Here is a 22211-nt window from a genome sequence, read left to right as displayed (position 1 = left end):
GGAGTGGGTGGGTGGGCAGGGCAGAGGGGACTTTGATGAGCAGAGGGTAAGGGCTTCAGTGCTTCCCCTCTTCTGCTACTTCTCACTCCTCTGTTTTAGCCTGAATGCTTGGAACTGTAGGTTCTTCTCTTTGAGAGATGCCCTCACCTGGGTAAACTGGGTGGGGACCAAGGGAACAGAATGAAGGAACTGATTATCCAGATTCAACACACAGAGGAAAGGAGGCGGGGGCGGCAAGGGCACTTTACAGTCTTTCTCTCGCTGCTAGAATGGCAAGACTCTGGCTCATACTCCTTTTGTCTAAGAGGGTCGGAGGGAGGTTGAGTTGCGTGGGCGGCAGAGGAAGGAAGATGCAGTGAGGAGTGGGTGGCCTGGAGCTGGTGGTGGCCTGGGCTACAAAGGCTGGGGTCTGCAGGGGGACCCTTGCCTCCTCCCTCCATGTCTCCATTGGATGTGGAATGCATGTCTGCCATGGTACCTATTCTATGTGGTTGGACTCTGTCGGGCTCCCCGCCTCCAGAAGGCTGTGAATCATGTCCCCTTCAGCTGCAGGGCCTCTGCGTCTAACAAAGCCTGGTATACCGGCATTCAGTACACATTTCATGATGAATTTCTACCTTATCCATCCTGGCCTGCCATTACAGAAGAGCGGACAGGAATTCAGGCAGGAGTTATAGCAAAAAGAGTCCACCTGGCTAGTCTATCCCATTCATCCTATCTCTCGAAGCTGCAGGTGTGGTGGTGGTGCTGGTGGCATGGCATCCAATGGGGAAGTGAAGGTAACATCTGAGAAACATGGCCAAGGTTCGAAGCCCTGAATGTCTTCATTTAATCATCAAATATCCTCTGCATACCTGCCCAGAGAGGCTGGGTTCTGGCATTCCTCAGCCTCATGCTGTGGGGCAGCATAATGGGCTGGAGGTCACAGGTGAGCGGAGCAGCCTGAGGCTGGGGAAAGGCACCCAGCCCCTGGGAGATGGAGACAGTGATTATCTGTGAGCACAGCATCCAGGCCGCCTCTGTCGTAAGAGGGCTAAAGGGATGACACACGTGGGGCATGCGGGCCTGGACTGAGGGGCTGTGTCCACAGGGGCCCTCCTGGCCTGCGAGCATCAGAGACCTTGGGCTGCCAGGGATTTGTTTCCTTTTCATTGACCAGCTCCCCAGAAGACACATCAAATATTATCAGAGATCAGATACATAAGAGTTTCAGCATCTTTAAAAGGCTGAAAATGTGTGCTGTAGTCCTAGCCCATACTTCCACTTTCCGGAAGTGTAACCTTGCGCCTTTCTGAGCCTTGGCCGCCTCATCCAAAGAAGGGATGGCCCTTCTGCCTTCCCTTTATTATGGGGCTATTGTGAGGCGCAAAAGAAGTCACGAAGTGTGGGAGCACTTTGTAAACTTAAAGTGCTATGCAATGTGAGCTGGTTCTTTATTTATTCAAGGCAGTGGCAGAGGGACACCCCACATTGGTGCTGCTCCAGCCATCCTCCTACCAGGACCTGCCTGCAGGGAAGGGCTACTTCTGTCTTTTGACCGCTGGAGGGCTTAGCACTTTGAGTTCACTTTCGCATCTCTGGCCCCATCTAATACACAGGTCAGGGCGGTGGGGGGCCTGGCAGAAGAGTGCTGAGGTCCCTTATTTCCTTTGCTGGTAGAACTGGAAGACCGCCTTCTCTTGCTCATACGTCTCGATGGAGCCGGGTCGAAGGCGCCGGATCTCAGCGATGGCGTCCCCTGCAGCCAGGCCCCGCTCCTTCACCAGGTAACAAGCCAGCATGGTACCCGTGCGGCCAAAGCCCAGGGCACAGTGCACTCCCACCGCCTGCGAAGGGGGAGCTTGGTGGGGAGGAGCTCAACGCCCTCCCAACACTCTCCTGACCCTCACTTGTAAAATACAACCAGGTTTTAAAGATGTAGGACAATGAAAAATATAAATATCTGGTTAAGAATTTATTTTATATTGCTTATATGTTGAAATGATATTTTGGAGTTACTGGGTTAAATTATATTATCAAGATGAATTTCTCCTGCTTCTTGTTTACCTTTTTAAAATGTGGCTCCATTACATTTGGACAGAACCTTGCTCTGGAGACTGCTCAGTACCCCCTGACTTCAACCCCCATCTCTCCCAAGTACGTTCACCCTTTCTCCTTTTCAACTCAACATCAGCTGGTTCTTCGTTGCCTTTCCTCGAGCCCAATTCACACTGCTGGGCCCTCTTCATACTCCTCCCCCTTGCCCCCCGCCTCCGCCCGCCCCCCCGCCTCCGCCCCCCCCACCCCCCACCCCACCGCCTCCGCCCCGCTTTGGCTTTCTGTTCTGGTTGAGATGGTCTCCTGGCCCCACCCTCTTCCCCCAGTCTTTCTCCCGGAACCCAGCTAAGTTATTCCTGGCCCCGCCCTCCCCAGCTCCGCGTGTCCCCGCTGACCCCTCCCAAGTCCCACCCCCCCGGGGCTAACCCCGCCCACTGACCTCTCCCCTGGCGTTGGCCTCGTCGACAATCTTCACGAAGCGGTCGATCTGCTCTGGGCCCGGCGAGCAGAAGTCTGGGATGCGCAGTCGGTGCAGAGTGAGGCCGGGGCAGCTGTCGCTGTGCGGGGGCCCGCGCTCCGTCAGTGACACCAGGTGCCGCACACCCTGGTCCAGCAGGAACTGGTAGTGGGCGGGGAGCCGGGGCAGGGCCAACCCCGCCAGCCGGCCGGGGAGCACCCACGAGAAGTTGGGGGGCTGCACGCCCATGGCTGACGGAGGGCACAGAACAGCGGGTCACCGGGGGCGAGGCCGGCCCGTCCCGCTCCGCCCCCGGGCCGGGTAACCTTCCACCTACCTAGCACTGGCGCCTCCTGGAGCCACTTGGTCTTCGGGACACATCCTGGGTGTCATCCTGCTCCGCCTCAGGGGATTGGCCGAGCCGCCTGGGGGCGGGGCTAGAACACCCAACTCCCGGCTCCTAGTGACCGTCGGAGCGTTCTGGTCCGGCCCCAAGCAGAACACTCGTTGATTGGTTGGATAGTCAATAATGGGCGGGATTACTGCAGCCGTGTGCACGGGGATTGGTGGACCACGCAAACAGCCAAGACAGAACACCTAGAAGGAATTAAAAATTCTTTTCTGTGGCTGAAGCAACCCCGGGTCGAGCTCTGCTGCTCCCTGGCGGTCGGTGGGAGTTATTGCATCACTGGCCAACTGCCCCTGCTGCCCAAGGGCCTGGCCTTGTCTTAACTTTCTTCACAATGGATGCCCAAGGGTTTAAGAGATGGCAAATCTACATACGGCTTGGGGGAGGGATCTTCTCTACAATAACTCTAAGTCATTATCAGTGACTTTTTGAACTCATCCAGTAAGTGGGAATCGCCACTGTACAGGGGACTATTCTTGTTTTTCCACTGCTGAAATTATTAAAAAAAACCCCAGCGTTTCTGCCATCTGGTGCCCTGAAATCGTACCCGGGGGAGTAATAATGTAATAATAATAACAACAACAAAAGCACCACCACCAACAACAATATAAGAATTAACAAATTGAGCATTTACTATGTGCCAGGTATTTTTCAAACTGATTTAATTGCCACAATAATCTTACGAGGTGGGTAATCTATATAACTATCTTATAGATGAGAAAACTGAAGCTCTGGAGAGGTTCAGGAACTTGACCAAGAGATGACTGATGGCAGGGGGGTTTGAAACCAAACAGCCTGGCTCCAGAATCTTTAACAAAACGGTATTGTATTCTAAAGTTAAATAGAAGGTTACTGCCTTTTTACCTAGCCATCCTCATGTCCCTCAGCTGGGTTAAACAGTTGCAGGATTTGTTAATTTTTCTTCATATTTCCTGATTCTCAGGTTCTGTGAGTCACCCTTCCCTGGGGAGGCTAGAGTTTCTCTGTGTCATTCATAGCAGGTGGGGAACTAGATCTGAATACAGTGTCTTAACTGTGATCTGACTGGTTCATATCCTCATTTGAACAATGTGCTTCTAGTGATCAGACTAATTATAATTATGAAATAGTTAACCCTTATTGAATTTGCTTATGTACCAGGCCCTGTGCCAGGTGCTTTCTGGAAGAGCCACATTGGGAAGGTATTTTTATATCTCTTTTGCACATGCGTAATCTGAGGCTTAAAGAAGTTGGTTAACTTAGCCAAGCACACATAGCTAGTAAGTAGCTGGGCTGGTTGAGCCAAGGTCTCTCTCATACCAAGCCCGGGGTACCTAGTCATGAAGATGTACTTCCCTCCTTCTGTTCCCATCTACCCCTGACACACACATTTGGTTCCAGCAAAATGAAAAGGAATTTTTCTTCCTCCAAAGATCAAAGCCTGTTCTGACCCTGTGGAAAATGCACTTACCGTTTACCCAGGCAGCTCTGAAGCATCGCCTCTGCCTACTCTCCCCAGGTTCCAGGAGCTGCCAAATCTACCCTTTCCCTTTCTTCTGTACAATCACAGCCCTGATTAAGCCCTTCCTGTCTGCACTCCCATTTCCCACACAACTCCCTATGACTCTTTCTAGCCCATCCCAATTTATTTCTGTTGTGCCCTTCAGCCACCAGTCACCCCTTCTCCCCTCCCAGCAACTCCTCTCGATCCCTTGCTCAGGATTTCTGGCTGCACTGCCTCTGGAGACAAGACTCCAGCACTTGCTCCTTTCAGGTTGAATTTTTCTCAGTCCCTTTTCCTTGCTGTCCTTTCTTTGCTCCCTCACTCATAAGGGGAAAACTTCCCACATCTCTCTCCACTACCCTATGCCCCTTCCTTGCCTCCTTGAGATCCAGTTCAAAGCCCATCTTCTTCAGAAAGAAGACGTTTCGCGGGGGGAGACAGAGATTCCCGTGTGGGTCTCTGCAGGGGTTGAAGTGCATCCATCAACCCACCTGGGCTTCCTTTGTAGGAATTCCTCCCTCTTTACTGCTCTGCCTCTGGCTTCCAACAGGTCCCAGGTGAAGGGGTCCCTGCCTTGGTCTGTGTCCCATTGTCAAGAATATTATTTAATTTTCTGTCTTGGGCCCAGGGGGCCTCACGTTGAAAGAAAAATTCCTTTCTGATGGTTTCCTGGCTAGGATCCCGGCAACTAAACAATGTCAGCTCCCCGCACGTAGCCCTCAACCTCATGCAACACTGAGCTTCTTTTCCTTTCTCTTCCGTGTTACCTGACCTTCAGTAAGATTTAATCTCCGTACTCCCATCTCATTTTATATAAATATGTACTCGTAGTATAGCAGTTAGTTTATTGGATTGGGGTTATCTGTGTCAGAGCCAAGAAGGCATCATTCCATCTTCAGATTTCACACATCTAATACAGAGACTGATACCCAGTGCTCAAAATTGTTAAATGAATGAAAAAATAAGTAGAATGCATAGGCCAGACTGTGAAGGTACATTTCTGGGAGTGTAGGAGAGTCTCCAGGACTATGTGACAATGTGTGTTTATGTGTCTTTTTTTTTTTTTTTTTCCACCAGCAAGGTGAGTTTACTCAGGAATAGTAGAGAATTGCAATTCGGGACAAGCAAACTATGGCAAACCATAAACAGGTTCTGGGAACAGAGGAGAGGGGCTTGCTTTTATAGAGGAAAGGAAGAATTGAGGAGGGCTGTGACGGTTCTTCATTGGCTGCAGCCGGTGGCCTCTTGTTGTTGATGGGCCAGAAGGAAATCTTTCTTCCTTCTGGGGTGTTTGAGTGTCTTTTTTTTTTTTTTTTTTGCGGTACGCGGGCCTCTCACTGTTGTGGCCTCTCCCGCTGTGGAGCACAGGCTCCGGACCCGCAGGCTCAGCGGCCATGGCTCACAGGCCCAGCCGCTCCGCGGCATGTGGGATCTTCCCGGACCAGGGCACGAACCCGTGTCCCCTGCATCGGCAGGCGGACTCTCAACCACTGTGCCACCAGGGAAGCCCTGTGTGTCTTTTTAATTGCATGAGTTTGAGGACTATTTGAGTGTGGTGTAGCACCTTCTTGAGATGTACTTTTTACATGTGTGTGCTTTTAAGGAGAGAATGACTGTGTCAGTATGATTCTGGCTAAGTCTAATTACTGTTTTGTAAAAAGGGAAAAATAAGCCTTGCTCTTTGCAGAGCCCTGCTCCTGTTGTGTGCGTGTGTTTGATCTTGTGTGTATGTAAGTGTGTTGAGGGAGATATTTTCCTGGAGAACAATCTGTTGACACTGACAGTGGGCTGAGTGATAAGCTTAATTTCCCTGACTTCAAGGAATTTACAACATGCTGGGGGCGGATTTAGACTCAAAAGTAATTGTTCTCATAATATATAGTAAAGTACTAAATTACTCATCAAAGACAATCAGATCATATATATTGAAAAGTTAATTGTGCAGTAAAAATAATAAGCACAAGAGAAGTCAGTGGGGGAAAGATAAGCTCGGGTTGGAACCACCGGAAAAGTCTTATGAGGACAGTGGTCTTCGTTCCCTTTTGTTCTCGGCCCATATTGTGAAATACTGAGCTCCCCTTCCCCAGCTGATAAGACTGTTTTGACCTAATTCTCTTTGATGTTGAGGCCCCCAGTTCCTTGAGGGCTTGATGCTAGTGGCAGTTGGAGGTGAAACCAGAGACAGAGATTCCTTTCTCCAAGTAGGTCCCTGTGTCCCACCAAGGCAGAGGATTGCTTGGGTTTGGGTTCCTGTGGCCCTTGGACTGTAGTCAGAGCTCTCAGTGTCTTAAATGTTAGGATCTTTTGTCTAAACACATTTCACACCTGGGACCTAATGATCTGGAAATTGGGTTACAGAAGGGATGGTGTGGTAGCCAACCTCAAAGACCACCTCATGTCTTTTCCACATTGATAGGCCTGGCTTGTGTAACAAGTAGAATATTGTGGACATGATGGTGTGTGACTTCTTAGGTTAACTCACAAAAGACAGTATGGTTTTGACTTGCCCTTTTGTGGGAGAAGCCAGCTGCCATATTAGGAGGACACTCAAGGAGTCTAATGAGAGATCCGTGGGGGGAGGCTTCATACCAGCATCACGTACGAGAACTTGCTGTTTTGGAAGTGGATCCTCTGGCCCCATCAAGACCTTAGATGACCTGCCCAACATCTTGACAATAACCTCACAGGTTCCCTGAGCCAGAATCACCCAGCTAGTCCTCCCTTGAATTTCTTACCCACGGAAAGTATGAGATAATAAATATTGATTATTTTAAGCCATCAAATTTAGGGGGAATTTCTCATGCAGCAAATAGGAAAACAATACAGATGGGAATATTCAGATAAAAGGAAAGAAGAGAAATAATTTCTAATAAACTTAAGAAGCGAAATAATATCAAGTTTATTTTTCAAAGAAAAAGTTATAAGCAGTTGTAGTCTAAGTGTGCGTGTGTGTTTTTGGGGGATAAGGTGTTGAGATAGGTCAGTGCAAAGTTTCCACATCTGGAGAACCATGCTGTGTAGAGGAACCAAGCAGAATAGTTTGGGTGTGGGTTTTGGGTGTTAGTGGTGTGGGAGGTCCGGGGTTTGATGTGGTATTTGTGTAGTTAGGGACGATATACAAATGATTTAATAACTGGCCATGGCACAGGAGGCAAGCAACCAGAATGGACCCTCTACCCATCAGCACCATTGCCTACAAACAAATGGTGATGCTATCCTGCTGTTAATGGATGCACATTGGTGTCAAGTGTAGAGGCTTTGACATGATCTGGGGTGTGGTCAGGTTACCTTGGACATTTTAATATAGGTCTTTCCACAAGATGGCACTGACAGCCTGATAGCTTTTCCTTGTTTCACTCGCGCTCTCTCTCTTTTTTTTTTTTTTTTTGTATTTGTGATTTGTATACTGTTACAGAACATACCATGACTGATTGCTCACAATTTACTAGTTGATTTCTTGTACTTCTGACAATTCTATCACCTTCTTGGCACTTAATATTACGTTTTTTCTTTAGACCATTCCAGGGGCACATTGAGACTTCCCGTTAGGATGTTAGGGGGTGGTGCCTTATACTGGAAGCTATGATTAGGGGAGCTGGTGCTGGAGATGGACTTGGGAGCTTTGGTTTCAGTTAGGTAAGAGACACCTTTGCGATGAGAACAGTTTTGGTGAACTATCTCGCTTCTAACATTCATGCTGCTACAAACTTTGCTTTGCCTTGGATCCGAAAGGAAAAAAATTACTGAAAATCTTGGCATTGCAATTTTCACTGCATAATTGTAAAAATTGGAAAGGACCTCAGAGATCTTCGGGTTTAACCTCTCCATTTCTGGGTGAGGAAACTCACCTCATTGAGTTACTCAGTTGGTCCAGACTAAGACTCAATCCACACTATCAGATATCTCTGGGTCACTGCACTGTGTGACCTGGCCCAAGTTACTTTAAATTTCTAAGTCTCTGTTTCAGATGTCTATAATGATATAGATTATTAAGGATTATTGATAGGGTTAAATAAGCTAGGAATATGTAAAGTGAGTAGCAAAGTGCTGGCACGTAATTGGTGCTCACAAATGGAAGCTACTTCTGCTATCACCATCATCATAGGATGATTTAGAGCCAGATGGGAACAAATGAAGAAATTACACTTATGTTGATATATCTCTAATGTGAAGTATTATCATAGGATGCTGTGGTTAGTGGAATTTTTTTTTTTTTTAGGAGTTCTCCCTTTGAATTTTCTTTTTCACATCTTTATTGGAGTATAATTGCTTCACAGTGTTGTGTTAGTTTCTGCTGTACAACAAAGTGAACCAGCTATATGTATACATATATCCCCATATCCCCTCCCTCTTGAGCCTCCCTCCCACCCTCCCTATCCCACCCCTGTAGGTCGTCACAAAGTAACAAGCTGATCTCCCTGTGCTATGCAGCCACTTCCCACTAGCCATCCATTTTACATTTGGTAGTGTGTATATGTCAGTTCTACTCTCTCACTTCATCCCAGCTTCCCCTTCCCCTCCTGTGTCCTCAAGTCCATTCTCTACATCTGCGTCTTTATTCCTGCCCTGCCACTAGGTTCATCAGTACCGTTTTCTTAGATTCCACATATGTGCATTAGTATACGGTATTTGTTTTTCTCTTTCTGACTTACTTCACTCTTAGTGGAATTCTAAGATAGGCCCAAATGACCTATACTCTTTGATGAGGGGCTATATACCCTTTGATGAGGGGCTATCACTCCCATGATTATGTCATGTTACACGGCAAAAGGGGGCCACTCAGTAAGGTGGCCCTTGGAGTGGAGAGTGATTACCAGTTGACAGCTACTAAGAAAGCAGAAGCTTCAGTCCTACAACTGCAAGGAAGTGAATTCTGCCAAATGAATGAGCTTGGAGGAGGACCTGGGGCCTCCGATGAGAGTTGCAGCCTAGGTGGCATCTTCATTTCAGCCTGATGAGACCCTGAGCAGAGGATCCGGCTAACCTGTAACTGGACTTCTGACCTACAGAACTGTGAGATAATAAATGGGTATTTTTGTAGCCAATAAGTTTGTGGCAATTGGTTACACAGTAATACACAGTAATAAAAAACTAATACAGATGCCTTATTTACTTGCTTTATTTTCTTATTTTTAATATGCTGGTTGCAATACTAGAGCTTTGAGCTTTCTAAAAGGCGGTCTTATTTCTTGTCTCTTTTCCCCTTTAAGTCTTCCAGTCTTCAAAACTCTAGACCACACAGGTCCCGTTTTCCAGGGCAGATGCAACAAATACAGTGAATCAATGGAGCGCAGGAATTGTCACTATCTCATTCCCTCTAGGCACCTCCCCAACCTCCTGGCTTATCCTCCAACCACCTTTAGACCAGTGCTTCTCAAAGTATGGTCCACAGTTGAGCAGCATCGCATCACCTGGGAGCTTGTGAGAAATGCAGAATCTCAGACCCCATCCCAGACCTTTGGGATCCCAGGTGGTTCACATGCACACCTATGCCTGAGAAGTCCTGCTGTAAAAACTTTGTCCTGCAGCTCTGTTTTCCCTTTGCTGGACAGTCATTGGTAGCACCTAAAACACAGCCTGATCACAGGAGGTGGTGCCTGATATCTCCAGGTGTCTTTGGCTGAGCAGGGCTGTAGGCAGAGGAGCACAGTGAGAAGCCTCAAAGAGACCTAACTGGCCTGGGTAAATGCCTGAGGTCAATTACAAACACCCGACTGTCCCTGGTTGGAACAATCTACTGCTTTACCTGCTGGTCAGGAAGCTATCCAAGAAAAATATGCTTACATGTACGTTGTGAATTTCCTGTTTTTGTTCCAAGGAAGGGCTTGGCTCCCAGATTTCCTTTCTGGAGGAACTCTTGAAACATCACTTTCCACTCTCTCCACCTTTAAGTACGTTCCAACCATAACTGAAATTACCTGATTTATCATCCTTCAATTGAAGTGTGCCAGCCTCCCTCCAGTTTTGGGAAGAGGAGAAGGAACCATTGGACCGCCTCCCGTCACATCCCCTCGACCCCCCAACAGAAATTCCTCCCACCCAGATCCCATCCTTCTGCAATCTCCTTAGGACCCATCACCTCCGTGGCTCTGCGGACTGGCCCCCATTATTCCTGCCTTTACACATTTCCCCTCTATGCAGCTACGATGCCTTTCATAGAACACAGACCTTACTTTCCCAGCTCTTCCTTATTGCCTTCAAGAAAAAAAAAAAAAACCCAACATTTGTAGACTGGCATAAAAAGCCCTCCAGGATGAGGCCTCTTGCTTCTCTCTTCAGCCTCATCTTACCTCATTCCTCTGCAACAATGTGTGTCTCCATCACACAAAGCAAAGAGCAGAGCCCTCTCTCATGCCCTTGCACGTGCTATTCCCGTTACCTGTCCTGTTCTTACCTTTACCCTGCAGCAACTCCTCACCTCCCTCAAGATTCAGTTTGGAACACAGCACTCTCTCTAGGAAGCCTTTCCTGTGCCCTTACAATTTATGTTGTGTATCGTGCTTCTGTAGCATCTCTATGAAAACATTTATTACATCATATATTGAAAATATTTGAAAGCAGTTATTGATTTGTTATACAAATATCATATTTTTATTTTAAAATCGTTAACATATATACACACAAAAAGAAAAAAATGATTACCTATTACCTATTTATATTAGTGTTCAAAGAAGACACTCTGTTTTTCAAGTATGAAGGGAAGTGATAAAAGAAATTAGAGGCTTACACACCTGTTAGATGGACTGTTGTAGCAAGGGTCCCAGGGGATTTTAGCCCATGATATCTAAGTGACAGACTCTCAAAGACCTTGCCTGGAAGCCACTCCACTGTAAAGCTCAAGAACTTCTGGAAAATTCCCACCAATTATCTCAGTCTGCAGCACTAATGTGGGGAATCCCAAGGCTGTTTTGAACCTCTCATCTGCTTATGCATTTGTTATCTCTGGAAAAGAATAGCTTCTCTGTTTTGGAAATATTGTTCCCAGCATCTCCTCTGTGGTACAGAGGTCTTAATAGTGAGGGGCATTGATGCTAAGTTTACAGCAGATAATTCACCTAAAGATAACTACATTTTGGTGCACCACCTTTCATACATATTTGTGTGTGTGTGTGTGTGTGTGTGTGTGTGTGTGTGTAAGTGAATAATATACATATAAAACTCTCTCTTTACTATGTGCTCTCTATCTTTATATCTATATACATTTCTCCCCTCTGGCTCCTTGAAGCTCCTTGTTTCTCTACTTTTTAGAGCAAGGATTCCCAGCACTGGTTTGATGACACCCTGGAGTGTCTTCATTTATCTCAGGGGGTGCCTTGAAATTCACAAAACAAGATTAATTTAAATTAATTTTCATTTAAAAAAGTAAACAGACATTATATAGTAATTACAGGTACAAGTGTGTGTGTTGAAATGAAACTAATAAATGCTTGCCTTAGAGAGACATCAAGAAGATGGGGGTGGGGTTGGAAGGGACCAGAAAGGTGGTTTAGTTAGACTGTTTCTAAAACATCCCCTCTAATTACTTCCAGGTTGGTATTTCCCCCAAATTAATCGTGTTTCTCAAATTGGAAGTCAGGGCTAAGGGGGCCGAAAGCTCCTCGTATGCAGGTCTATATTCTGTGCCTACCATGGAACCTGGCATGTGGTAGATCCTCAGGAAACAGATTTTGATTGACTGTGTGTCCTCAGGACATAGTGTTGGAGGCTGAGGAGGGTACACGTCTCATGAGAGTTCCAGCTCTGTGGGATTGGAGGCCGTGAGGTATCTTCAGAGATAGTGGTATGGGTACCAATCCCATTCAAGTTCCAGGAGAATGTAGATGCCCAGACAGTCAAGGATAAAAGAACCTAGGCTGAGATTCACTGGCCTTATATGACTGGCCAGAGGCTTCTATAATTGCCTTTCTGTTAACAGCTTGTGCGAATCATCAGAAAGATAGATCAACTAACATCATACATGTATAAATGTCAGTGACTTGGTGCTGAAGGTACAGTCCCAAGGTCCTAGATACAGGAAGGAATTTTGAGCTCTGCATGAGACCAGATTCTCTGAAGCAATAGAGTTGATGGTGGGTTCAAATCCCGACTCAGCCATTTAAAGCTATATAACCCCGAATAAATTGCTTTACACCTCAGTGCCCTCCTCTATAAAGAGATAGTCATAACACCTACCTCATAGGGTTGTGAGGATTAAATGAGTTAATCCATGTAAAGTGCTTTGAACAGCGCTTGGCACAGTGAGAGATCAATAAACGCTGGCTCTTGTCATCATCATCACAGTAGGCTCTATGTGCTTATCAGGACTAATTGGTAGTAGGTGTTTCAACTGGAGACTAAAAAGGATATCCATTCCTCTCTGCCCTCAGCTTGGAATGCTTTAGTGACCCCATCTGGTCCCAAAGAATAGGCTCAAGAATTCCTCCCGCCGTGCCCTAGATTGGGGTAGGAACATCATTTGCAGTGCTAGGACTGGAAACTTAGGCAGAGGGTTAAATAGTGTAACAAGCCAGCAAGCAAACAAATGAAACAGAACAGAAAACCACCACATGCAAATAAAAGTCTCAGTGCATCCTCACACCGTTGTGGCCTCTCCCGCTGCGGAGCACAGGCTCCGGACGCGCAGGCCCAGCGGCCATGGCCCACGGGCCCAGCCGCTCCACGGCACGCGGGATCCTCCCGGGCCGGGGCACAAATCTGCGTCCCCTGCATCGGCAGGTGGACTCTCAACCACTGCACCACCAGGGAAGCCCAACCCACTACTATTGATGAAAAACCCCAACCTCTTCTGGAGAAAATGATTGATGGGAAGAGAACTTTTGAGGCCATTAAAACACATTCCTGATTCTCTTTATTTTAGTAAAAAACTCAATATACCTGTATCCCCCCAGGGATGAGAAAGACAGATGAGAAAGACAAATCAAGTTTCATGTCTGATCTAAGCAAAATTCAAATACTGGGTTTGAAATGCCAATACTTCTCTTCAATTCCTTTTCTCTTGTGCAAACACTGAGGAATATACACTATGTGATTATTCTGATGTTCACACAGTTGTTTGGGATCAGAAAATTTTCAAATACATATATAATTTATTTCTGGGATTGCTTATGACCATAATAGAGACAAAATTAATGAGTGAACGTTATTTATTTGAAATTCATGACACTCTAAAGACTATCTTTGGGCAGAAATATATTTGATTCACAAGAATGTGGAAAGATGGTGGGAAGAAATTTCTTTTAGTGGTTAGCTTTGTTTTATAGTATTTTGATCTCCAAGGATATAGCAGTCTTAGCCTTTCTGGTCCTTTTGTTTCTAAAACTCTGTGCCTCTTCAATTCAGTTAAACTAATATATACCAGATATGCCTAGGTAAACAAAATATATTGGGCTATACACTTGAATGAAGATACAGAGAAAAACCCAAAACTTACATTTTAGTGCTGTAGAAGATTGTTATAACCATGACCCCAATGAATCATACCTACCAGTATCCACACCCTTATACATTCTTCTATTGCATTGACATTGGGCTCAGCCACGTGACTTGCTTTGGCCAATGGACATAAACAAATGTGATGGAGGCAGAGATTTGATAAGCACTTGCACATTGAGGCTTGTCCTCCTAGAACCCTGAGACCACCATGCAAGGAAGAAGCCCAGAATTAAATACTATGTGGTAGGAGAGGCCAGTTAAGTCCAGTAACCAAGGGCAACCCTCCCAGCTGAATGCAGTTGCATCAGTGACCCAAGACATGACCAGCAGAAGAATGATCCAGCTAACATGGAATAGTGATAATCATGAGGTCAGTAAGTTTTGGAAGAGTTTGCTACAGAGATGGAAAACTGATATAAAAATTGATATGCAGAAGTGGCACGTTGCTGTATTAAAAACCGAAACTATGTAGCATTGGCTTTGGGACTGAGGGTCTGGCAGAGGTTAAAAGGACAGCAAGTAGAGTGCTGGTGGAGACTGGAAGACCTGAGAGGAAACTGTTCCTGGAGGCTGATAAAGGGCACCGCATAGTATATAATAGTGACACAACTGGCAACACTGTCACCTCCAGTAATTGGAAGACAGAAAATGTACTTAATCAAGTTGTGGATGTGGCTTAAGATTTCCACTTAGAATGCTGAGGGGGTCAATTAACTTTTTAAAAGTTATATATAATAGAATATGAGGAGAGAGAAACTAAAGAAAGAACTGCTCCATTTGTAAGAAGAATTTAAAGTACATATGGAGGGTCCAGGATATGCTGAGCTGGGAAATGAAACCATTTCACATTTCCAGTCTCTTCAACATGCAAAAAATTCTCAAAGTAAGAAATGGCCTCAGGATACAGATCAAATCAGGAGTGTGGCTATAAGACTCTGTGAAGACCACAGTAAGATTTTAAATGGTGTCTACCAGACTCTCTTAGCTAGATAAAAGGGCTTCTAGGAATCTTAAGGGCATTTTTCCCATAGCACCTTGACATGCTGACCAAAGTAGAGGCCCATCTTAAAAATAATTGTTAGTGTAGCTTTTGTCTAATGAAATGAACTATAACCTGGTGTGTGGGAAGTCCACAAAGTTTATAAGGGAACTGGGCCAGTTTAGACCAAAGCATGCAGGAAGCAAGCTGAGAAAGTTACTCAGCTGCAAACAAAGGCTATTTCTTATTGAAAAAGAAGACCGTTTCAGAGGGCAGAGCTAACCACTTCCAGTGAATAGAACTAGACTCTAGCAAAGAACCATTTCCCATACTCAGAGTAGGAGGCTCTGCAACATTTGTCTGGCTGGATTTCAGAATTGCTATGGACCAGTGGCTGCTATGTGGCTCCCTGTTCCTCCCCCTTATAAATGGGAGTGCCTATTGGGTATTCCATTCTCACAGTTGTATGCTGGGTATGTGTAGAGCAGATAAGTTGTTTTTTCTGTCCATGAGTCCCTGAATGGTGAGAAACCACACCTGAGAAGCTGCATGAGGAATTGCCCTTGAGGAGCCTCAACCACATCTGGACCTGAGCCAGATCAGGAGATCCTGGACTTGTAGTTTGATGCCATGATTGGATGGGCTCTTGATAGTTTCAAAGAAGAGGAATGTGAATCACTAGGGCCAGGGAGAAGACTGTGGTACCTCGTTATAGTAATAACCCTCAATATATTATGTCCTATGGTGTCCATGCCCCTGGGTATACAATGACTCTATGCTTGGCCATAAGACTTGCTTTGCTCAATGGGACATCAGCACATGTGATGCAAGTAGAGGCTTGAAAAGTGCTTTTGCACTGGGCCTTGTCCTGTTGGAAGCTGCCCTGAGATCACCATGCTGTGAAGAAGTCTGATGAAAGACCACATGGAGAGAGTGGCCCTGTCGCCTCATATTGTCCCAATTTAACCCTGTACCCAACCAATCCATCAGCTAAATGTGGCTTCATCAGTGGGTCCAGGCAAGACCAATAAAGAATGGTCCCAATATTCACAGAATCATGTGATATAATAAATTGTTGTTTTAAGCCACTAATTTCGGGATGTGTTTTTTTTTTTTTTTTTTTTTTTTTTGCGGTACACGGGCCTCTCACTCTTGTGGCCTTTCCTGTTGTGGAGCACAGGCTCTGGACGCGCAGGCTCAGTGGCCATGGCTCACGGGCCCAGCTGCTCTGTGGCATGTGGGATCTTGCCGGACCGGGGCACGAACCCGTGTCCCCTGCATCGGCAGGCGGACTCTCAACCACTGCGCCACCAGGGAAGCCCCAAGGGATGGTTTATTATGCAGCAATAGATGGCCAGTACAGGTGTCTGTTACTAAGCATCCAGTTATATCTAGTAAATTGTAGAAAAGGAGGGTGACATTGTGTTACATGGATTTCTGAAAGTCATTGATGCTCTCTCGATAGCTTTGTGTACAAGTTGAAGAACTGATGATGGAATGAAGATAATGTGTTATAGGTATGTAACACATTATCTTCTCACCTGTATGTAAAGATGCTGAATAATGGATGAAGTCCTTGATGAACATGTGGTAGAATAGAGAAATGAGAATGGGTTCTGAAACAGGGAGAGTTGGTGCAATTGCGGTTCTAAAACTGAACTTTGGGCAAGTTACCTAACTTCTCAGAGTCTTTGTTTCTGTACCTGTGAAATAGGATTATATTGTCTATTTTATGCTATTACTATCAGGATTAACTGAGATAATATGTATAAAAATATGCTATGCAATGCCTGGCACATGGTAGGTGTTCATTATATGTTGATTCCTTTCTACTTGAGTTCACTTTGTTCACCATGCAGCATTTCACTGAGGAATTCACTGGGACCTTGGCCTTGGGATCATGGAACAGCAACTCCAGGATTAGGAAAACTGGGAAAATTGGGTCTATGATTGCAGGGTTAGGGATCTGTAAGCCAACTCCAGTGATAGGACAGAATTTCTGAATTGATCTGTCTTCAGGGTTCTTTCATATGTGCTTTCATTGATTTTTGTAACACATTGTGCACTGGCTCAGTCTTTGGAATACTCTTCCTCTCTCACTTGTCAAAATAATCTGTTCTTACTCCCATTTCCTAGGGTCCTGTTGAAGTACCTCTTTGTCTTACAAATTGCTCTTAAAATATGAATTCCATCCAGAAGTAGAGTCAGTAACCTGTCTCTGACATAACCCAAGGCATACAAAGGAAGATATGCTTTTTGTGAGAAAATGATGATCTTTCTTTTGGGTCAAGGATGTTGTCAACCCAGGCAAAGGCAATGTTTCATCACTCAGATGGTATGGTCTCAAAAACTGAAGAAGAGAACCCAGTTGGGTGCTACATTTAGGACATTTCTAAAACAAGGTAACAGAGGAACTCCTGGGCAATTGGAAGGGCACCACAACTACTAGTGAGTTGCCTACTTCAGTCTAGTACCCATTTGAACTCTGCTGGCCTCCAGGATAGTTTGTGATAGCAAGAAATGATCACTATGGTACACTGGGAAAAAAAAAGTTAACCTCAAAACATAAAATGGTGGAAGAAGAAAAAAGGTAGAAGCTCTTTCAGGACAGGGAATGAGAATAGTCCTTAGGTGACTATTCCCTACAGTCCCTTTGAGAAGGGAGTTCATCCATTACAAAGGTCCTCAAAATATTCATGGTACACGGGAGACTGGGGGTGGGTGGGTGGATACATTATCAACAACCTAGTTCTTCCCATTTTTAATTTTTTTTTTCCTGATCCACTTGCTGATTTTCAGGCTGATCTTGGGTTATAAGTCTTTGGTTTCCTTTTGTTGGTTTCGTTTTTGAATTTCCATTTGTTGAGCAACTTTAATGCATCAGACGCCGTGCTAGGTATTTAATATGTATTTTTCTATATGATCGTCCCAACTACCCTACAATGGAGATACTGTTTTCCCTACTTTATAAATGATTTGACTTGGAAAGGTTTGAAAGCAGTTCTGCCTGATTGTGAGGATTTTGTTCATTCACTGCACCATGGTGGTGCTGGGTAGGGCAGCTGCAAGGCCTTTAACTCAAGAATGATTGCACTAATCTTTGGGAGAGCAAGTCTCTTCACCAATTAGATTCTGGTTATACTTCCTCATGTAGTACTTTAATTACAAAGTGTTTTCTGAAGACTTTTCACTACCAGAACTGCTCAAATTCTGCTTTGATTGGGAGCTAATTTGTTTACTCTCATTAATTTTATCTGGTTGAAGTCTTCCTTCCCCTGCTTTTTTTAAAAAAGACAGTATTTCTCTATCAAATCATAGAGCAATTATTTTGGTGGGCTTTTCGTATAAATGTTGTGCTCGTTTTGTCTTTCATAAATTACAGTTCTGAATTTTTTCTAATATTTTCTATGAAGAACAGGTTGGGCTTAGGTAAAATATTCCATTATTAACCATGCTATCATGTGTTGGAAAAATCTGTCAAGAATAGATTTAAGATGGCTTATAGGGCTTCCCTGGTGGTGCAGTGCTTGAGAGTCCACCTGCCGATGTAGGGGACACGGGTTCGTGCCCCGGTCCGGGAGGATCCCACATGCCGCAGAGCGGCTGGGCCTGTGAGCCATGGCCGCTGAGCCTGCGCGTCCGGAGCCTGTGCTCCGCAATGGGAGAGGCCACAACAGTGAGAGGCCCGCGTACCGCTAAATAAAAAAAAAGAAAGAAAAAAAAAAAGAAAAGATGGCTTATAAATGTAATTGATCTTGTTTTGGTCTTTGTCCATAAAAACTAGTAATGGACTGGTGTATCAGTCAGGGCTTGTAAGGAAAGAGATGTCCATACAAACCGAATAACAAAAGAGAAGTTAAGAAAGGACCTATATGCAAAGGTATGGGCAAGGTTGAGGAAAACCTACAAAGGTTGGTATAGTACCTTGGAAACATTGCAACTCACAAGCCTGAATGATCAAAGGAAGTGAGGGCTTACTGGAATTCGAAGAGTACAGCTATATGGAGAGGGGTGCCTGACATTAGATATAGCCTTTGTTTCGGGAATGAAACCAACCCATGGTGGCCAGGCAGGGAAGAAACTAGGGGGACAGATAAGGCTAACCTTTCTATCTTCTTATCCTCTCATCTCCTGCCAGTGCCTCCCATTGGCTGAACTCCTCTAGAAGTGAGAGGGAAAGGGAGCTTGTTGATGCAGCCCATACAGTTCAGCCTTCTGGCAGCACAGAGCAGTGGGGAGAAGTGTGGAGAAGGGATGGAGAAGTTGAAACAGAAGACATTCAACACAGCTGGGGTGCAAGATCTGATAACTAATGTTCATGTTCAACCTGAACTTTCGACCACAGCAAATAGTCATGAGAACAGTCTCCTAACAGATCAGATAATAATTTCAGTCTTTAGAAAATGAGACTGTGTTCTGCTTCTGCTTCCTCCAACCTTTCTTTTTAATTTGTTTCTTAATGATTTGAAACAATTTGTGCATGTCCTAGCTGCATATACCCCTATTATGAAAAGTATAAAAATAACTATTTTCTATGCTGGTGATATAATTTTATTGTCACTAACCAGAAATGGCCTCTCTATCTTACTGGAAAACAGAGTGGCTTGAATTCAACTTTTCTAAATCCCAAATCATCACTTTTGGCAGAGAGTATATTCAATCTAAATGCCTTATATCTAATGTTTGTATATTGCCAGCCAACTTTCTCAGCTACTTAAGGGTCATTTTGCAACCATTTTTCTCCGGTGGTTTCACTAGAAAATTATGCTACTTAAAAGTAGATGTTTCTTGGCTGCATTACTGATATTTGTTTCTGGGGCCCAGGAGATTGGCGAAATCTATTTTGAAAATGTTTTCAGATACAAGGTGTAGCGTCCATGCCTGTTCAGTAAATTCTGGTTGAATGAAAGAGTGAGGTAATTAACTTTGTAACTTTGTAACTTTGTAACTTTGTAACTTTGATTTTTATCTTTCTTTCCCTCAACAGTTTTTAGGAAACAGTTTTTAGAAACCATCTTGAGGAAAATTTTAGTCTTGCTGGTAGATCCTTCACTGAAAATCCCCACATGGAGGTTGGGGTAGCCAGCTATTTGGGTCTTGGTTAGGAGTCTTTATTTACTTTAAAGGAAGTGAAATATCTCCTGCCCTGTTGATTGTGAAGGTGTATGGGACTCTCCTTCATTAGCATGACAGATTTCATGCAGCTCATACTCTTGTCAAATGTTAAAATTTGGACATTTCTGTTGCCCAGTGCCTACCAAGAGCTTAATTAGATGGGTGAGCAGTTCTGATCCACAGCTAAAGAATATACAGTTCTTTCATTATTCTAGATCAACACTGTCCAATAGAACTTTCTGCAATGATGGAAATGTTCTATCATTGTGCTGTACAATGTAATAGTCACTAGCCATGTGTGGCTATTAAAATTTAAAATATGGCTGTCAAGACTGAAGAATGGCATTTAAAATTTTTAATTTAATTTCAATTAATTTAAATTTAAAATCATCTATACTTTGGGAATTCCCTGGCAGTCCACTGGTTAGGACTCTGCGTGCTTTCACTGCTGAGGGTGTGGGTTCAATCCCTGGTTGGGGAACTAAGTTCCTGCAAACCGCGCGGTGTGGTCAAAATAAATAAATAAATAAAAGAAAATCAACTATACTTCGATTTAAAAAAAGTACCCTAAGGGGAGCAACATAAAATTAAAACTGACAAAAAAAATAAAAGAATTTACAATGTGCCAGGCTCTGCTCTATCTCAATTAATCCTTATAATAATCCTCTTAAAGAAGTACTACAATCAGCATTTACAAATAATTTGTTTTTCACTAATCATGGCTAAAATTGACAAGAGTAAAATTACACCACATGTTTTGAGTATCTGATTTCAGAAATGATTTTAGCACTGCTTAAACGCTTTGCTGCTTTCTTTCTATTTCAACTTCCAGATGTATTTTTTGAGAAAATCAAAAAATTCAAAATAAACTCAATGACTCACTAAAATAACTAAATAATTCAATCAATTTATTTATTTATTTAAATAGCCATTTAGGCCAAGGGCTACCATCTTGGGCAGCACCACTCTACACATTCTAGATTTTATCCCTGGGTCAAGTCTGACTATTCTTTGGCTTTCAAAAGAATAGCATTTATCGAATCACAAATTTCTATTTTGTCATTTATGGTGGTTTTAAAACATGTTTTCATATTCTTGGACATTCCTCCAAGAACATGGATACGAATTACCCTTCCCTTGAATGTGGGCCAGCTTTGGTGACTTGCTTCTGGCAAATAGAATGTGGAAGAACTGATACTACATGACTTTGGAGGCTGGTTTATGATAGGCGATACACCCTGCCTGGCTCTCTCCTTCTCAGCCTGAGCTCCTACATAAGGATTCTGGCTGCTCTCATGCTACCATCCTGAAGTCACGTGGAGAGACCACCTACAGCTATCTGAAGAGGACCAGCTATTCCAGCCCCCAGCTTAGAGAACTGCTTAGCCGACTCCAGTCAGTCCCCAGTGAGATAGTAATAAATGATCACTATCATTTTAAGTCACTATTTTGAGGTTGTTGCGCGGCAAGAGGTAACTGGAACAGTCTTGGTAGGAAACAGTGCAACAGAAAACAGTTCTATTAAACTCCTTAAACAACTCATTGTGGGGTTGTTTTGAGGACAAAGTCTACAACATCAGTTTCTCGTGGATTTTTTTTTTCTCGTGGATCTTAATATCAGGAAGAGCTGCACCTTCCTGAACAACTAAAATCTTTTACTTTAATACCTTTTTGCTTTGGTTGCTAGAAACTCAAAGCTGAATTCATTCCCCACCTTTGTAACTAAATAGGACTGTACTTTTGCTTTGCCCTCATCCTACTATTCCCTTACCTTTTTTTCTTTTTAAAACCCCAATGCAGTCTATATATTATCAAACCACTTCAAAAAAGTGAGTGTTAGTAATGTTGGGTCTTTGCTGAATCAATGTGAGCTACAAGATCATCCAGTAGATTGATAATGATGGCCGGAAGAGTGCTGGAATTGTGTGACTCTCAAATGGCCTTATTTTCAGGAAGGAAATAAGGCCCTGAGAAGTAAAGTAACTTCTAGCTATGAGGGATACAGAGCTAGTGAGTAGCAAAATTTCAGCCCAGGTGAAGGTGCATCTTACCGTCCATTCTCCCACATGGCACCCGCTGGTCAGATGTTGGTTCTTTACTCTGGGGATGGGATAGTGGTACAAAGATAAGTAAGACCTTGCTCAGGGGTTGACTCTCAAGATATGCCTGGTGGGGATAGTACATGTGTTTAAACATAAAGTGATATACATTTGGGGACTTCCCTGGTGGTCCAGTGGTTAGGACGCTGCGCTTCCACTGCAGGTGACCCAGGTTTGATCTCTGATTGGGGAATTAAGAT

At 44.3% G+C, this 22211-nt stretch overlaps 1 protein-coding gene and 1 long non-coding RNA gene across 2 annotated transcripts; one reads left to right on the top strand and one right to left on the bottom strand.

Moving 5' to 3' along the window:
• Positions 1-1398: 1398 nt before the first annotated feature.
• DUSP23 (dual specificity phosphatase 23) lies at positions 1399-2991 on the bottom strand. The gene is made up of 3 exons (XM_027094935.1): positions 2832-2991; positions 2477-2745; positions 1399-1826 (listed from the first exon to the last, which is right to left on the bottom strand). Exons 2-3 carry the CDS (start codon positions 2741-2743, stop codon positions 1641-1643), a joined length of 453 nt encoding a protein of 150 aa, XP_026950736.1. The 5' UTR covers positions 2744-2745; positions 2832-2991; the 3' UTR covers positions 1399-1640.
• Positions 2519-8649, top strand: LOC113613872 (uncharacterized). The gene is made up of 3 exons (XR_003430399.1): positions 2519-2629; positions 3618-3724; positions 8606-8649. It is a non-coding gene; the product is annotated as an uncharacterized LOC113613872 (long non-coding RNA).
• The last annotated feature ends 13562 nt before the right edge of the window (positions 8650-22211 follow it).

The sequence above is a fragment of the Aethalodelphis obliquidens genome, unplaced genomic scaffold (assembly GCF_003676395.1).
Source record: "Aethalodelphis obliquidens isolate GAN/ISIS:26980383/991018 unplaced genomic scaffold, ASM367639v1 scaffold90, whole genome shotgun sequence".
Lineage (NCBI taxonomy): Eukaryota > Metazoa > Chordata > Mammalia > Artiodactyla > Delphinidae > Aethalodelphis > Aethalodelphis obliquidens.
The sequence above is the reverse complement of the archived record's forward strand: the minus strand, read 5'-3'. Positions and strand labels throughout refer to the sequence as shown.